Raw genomic sequence first — 3,482 nt, forward strand, 5'->3', positions numbered from 1 at the left:
TGATGTCTCACCTTGCCTTTCCAATCATTTTTATACCTTCTCTTTGTCTTTTTCTGCTTATTGCTCAAAACTGCTTCCCTTCCCCTTCTGCTCTCCTTTGCTCCTGACAAAAAAAGGGCAGTCATCACATTTCAAAGTAAAATGCATTTATGTCAATTCTCCCACGTTGAAAACTTTAATATTAATCACACTGTCAGGGCTGTAGATATAGGGGGATTATCACTGTAATTTGAGCTACAGATAGCTCTTTAACCAGCCCCTATACCTACTGATCTGTGCACAGAGAACTCATTAATGCCCATGGTTTATTATCCTATAGGCCAAAATGTCTGAGTCTTTTGAAGGTTTTGGCACCATTCCTACCAACTCCACCCCCATCTCCCACAAGCCTGCCACGAATGGCACCTTAATGGTTTTCCAGGGCTTGCAGCTGGTGCAACGGCTGAAGCTGCTGATCATCCTGATGTACACCGGTGTGGTCCTTATCGGGATGGTAGGGAACTGCCTTCTGGTGCATGTCATCCTGCGCGTCAAGAAGATGCACAATGTCACCAACTTCCTCATCGGGAACCTGGCCCTTTCTGACGTGGCCATGTGTGCCACCTGCGTCCCGTTCACGCTGGCCTACGTTTTTGAGCCCCGTGGCTGGATTTTCAGCAGCACGATGTGCTACTTCGTCTACTTCATGCAGCCTGTCACTGTCTATGTCTCCATCTTCACCTTGGCCACCATTGCTGTGGACCGGTATGTCGTCATTATGCACCCACTGCGACGCCGCGTCTCCCTGCAGCTCACCGCCTACATGGTTCTCTTCATCTGGATTCTCTCCTGCTGCTTGGCTTTGCCAGCCATGGCGCACACCTACTACGTGGAGCTGGATCAGCAGGGAGTCACCCTGTGTGAGGAGTTCTGGGGGGAGCAAGAGCACCAGAGACAAACCTACGCCTTCTGCCTGCTGCTCATCACCTACCTCTTCCCTTTGCTGGCCATCCTGACATCCTACATCAAGATCTCGCTCAAACTAAAGAACAGGGTGGTGCCAGGGACTGTCACTCAGAACCAGGCTGACTGGGACAGAGCCAGGAGGAAGAGGACGTTCTGCCTGCTGGTCATGGTGGTGCTGGTCTTTGGGGTGTGCTGGCTTCCCCTTCACATCTTCAACCTTATTCGGGACATCAACATCAATGCTATTGATTCGTATTATTTCAGCCTGGTGCAGCTGGTTTGCCACTGGTTTGCTATGAGCTCAGCATGCTACAACCCTTTCATCTATGCCTGGCTCCATGATAGCTTTAGAGAAGAGCTCAAAAAAATACTTGTCTGGCATAGGAAAGTAGCTCCTTCTGGGCAAAGTGTGACTGTGACTGTTGTTATCTGATCCCCTCTCTGACATCTGGTCTTCTGATCGATATTGGTCTACCCTGAGCCTCTGAAGTCAATGTGCAAAAAGAAATTCATAGCATATTCTGCGGATGGATGCTTTGGAAGAAATGTATATGTAAGGGGGAAAAAATAGAAATGGAGTTTTAAAAAGCATTGTGTAGACATTCTTTTTCAGTATTAGTGAAGGTGTGTGGATGTAGGAATTTCACTTTTTGCCTTTATGTGATGTAGCAGAACATTTTTTTAAATAAGGAATGCGAATGTGATTAATATCTAATCTATGTATTGAAAGCACTGCAGATAAGATGCACAATATATCATGAATTCTAACTACAGGGACAGGCACCCTGTGCTGCAAATCCCAGTAAAATACCAACATTTCAAGTTACATGTTATGGTAATACATTGCCACAGGTTTCTGAAATCTCTCCTGCTGTTGTCATGATTTATGATTGCCTGGAGATAGGGACTGCTGAATTCTGTCTCTCCTCATCAAAGCCATATATCAAAAATGATAATAGACAGAAGCAGCAGCATGGAGATAGCTGACTGAATATACGTATTCTTTGTGCTCAATATTATGTGAGTCTTTTGGGGATGCATAATGTTATGTAATGGAACTTTAGACATGACAATGTCTTCACAACTTTAGGATATGTCATAACAAGGGGATAAGATAGGATGAAATAAGTGAATTAGCAATGCCAGGATGTTTGTGTTATCTTCAACACTGCTTTGTGAATAGTCACTGTGCTTATTTTACATACATTTAAGATTTGATGTAATTGCCACAGTGTGTATGTTTTGCATTTATTTCCCTCTGACCTCACTGTTTCATCCTCCCACCCAGTGTACACTCATTTATACAACACCCCCCCCCCCCACCAACTGAGCATAACATTTCATGCATTTGATGAAGTGGGCTCTAGTCCTTGAAAACGAATGCCATAATAAATGTGTTCGTTTTCAAGACTCTTTGGTTTTTCATTGAAAGACTAATGCTGCTACCCTGCTGGAAACAGTTTTAGTATACATTAGTCCAGATGTGTTGATCAAAGTATTTCAAAGTACTCAAATCAATTAACACCTCAACCAAGCTAAAACCTACCGTTTACAGATGTACCCACCTCAAATTATAAACAAAACAAAACCAAATATCAAAAAGCACCAAGCTGTAAAAAAAAAAGAGAGAAAAGAGCTGATTTCATACTGCCCCAAAGCACAGATGGTGGCCATTCAAGTGCCCCAGAGTTGATGACCAAAATGCTACTTGTTAATCGAAGGAAAATCCTTGGAAAAATGCAGATCTATCTTTCAAAACTTTAAAAGTACAAGTGATGGTTTGCATATATGAAAACAGCCATCATAGGCAAACATCACAGATAGTGCTTTAATATCACCCCTCATCCCATAAACTCTTTTCAATGGAGGCAATTTGCAGGTCTTTGTTTGCAAGTCATTGAATGATGAAATAGTATAATATGTATATTTGTGAACTGACAGTAAAAGATCAAACTATCTGAAAATATATAAACTGCCCAGGAGATGTAAAACTTCTTTGTAGCAAGTGTCATCTCTAATGCAGTTGCCTGAGAAAAAACCACTTCCTGTTACAGACTGCAAAACACCATAAGAGACAAATTGAAATTGAAATGTAAAAGCCAGCTACCAGCATGTGGATAGCTGCACTTGACAGTCTGGTATGAAAAAAATTCACCAATATTGTTATTCAGTGCCATAATCAATATTCTACCAGCCCACTGCTGTATTCAACAACGAAGTATAACTGGATCTACAAATGGCCATAGCAGAGCTAGTCCCACCCATAATTATTAAAAATGAACAGTTGCAGCAGAAAATGTCTTTGAATGGACAGAACATGGGTTAGCAAGGAAAGTCTTGGTCGCCCTGGTTGATGGCTTACATCAGGGAATGGATGTGGGGAGTGCAACCCTGTTGGTTTTTCTGGACCTCTCAGCAGCTTTCCATACCATTGACCATGATGTCCTTCTGGATCGTCTATCTGGTTTGTGCTTGGGAGGCACAGTTTTAAAGTGGTTCCAGTCCTTTCTGGAGGAGTGTTCTCAGAAGGTGGTGCT

At 42.7% G+C, this 3,482-nt stretch overlaps 1 protein-coding gene across 1 annotated transcript; it reads left to right on the plus strand.

Annotated features, from left to right (window-relative positions):
- Positions 1–325: 325 nt before the first annotated feature.
- On the plus strand, positions 326–1,378 carry PRLHR (prolactin releasing hormone receptor). Its single transcript, XM_084841955.1, has one exon. The coding sequence runs from the start codon at positions 326–328 to the stop codon at positions 1,376–1,378; it is 1,053 nt and encodes a 350-aa protein (XP_084698081.1).
- Positions 1,379–3,482: the final 2,104 nt, after the last annotated feature.

The sequence above is a fragment of the Heloderma suspectum genome, chromosome 3, assembly GCF_057233095.1.
Source record: "Heloderma suspectum isolate Gila_16-S chromosome 3, 16-S_ref, whole genome shotgun sequence".
NCBI lineage: Eukaryota > Metazoa > Chordata > Lepidosauria > Squamata > Helodermatidae > Heloderma > Heloderma suspectum.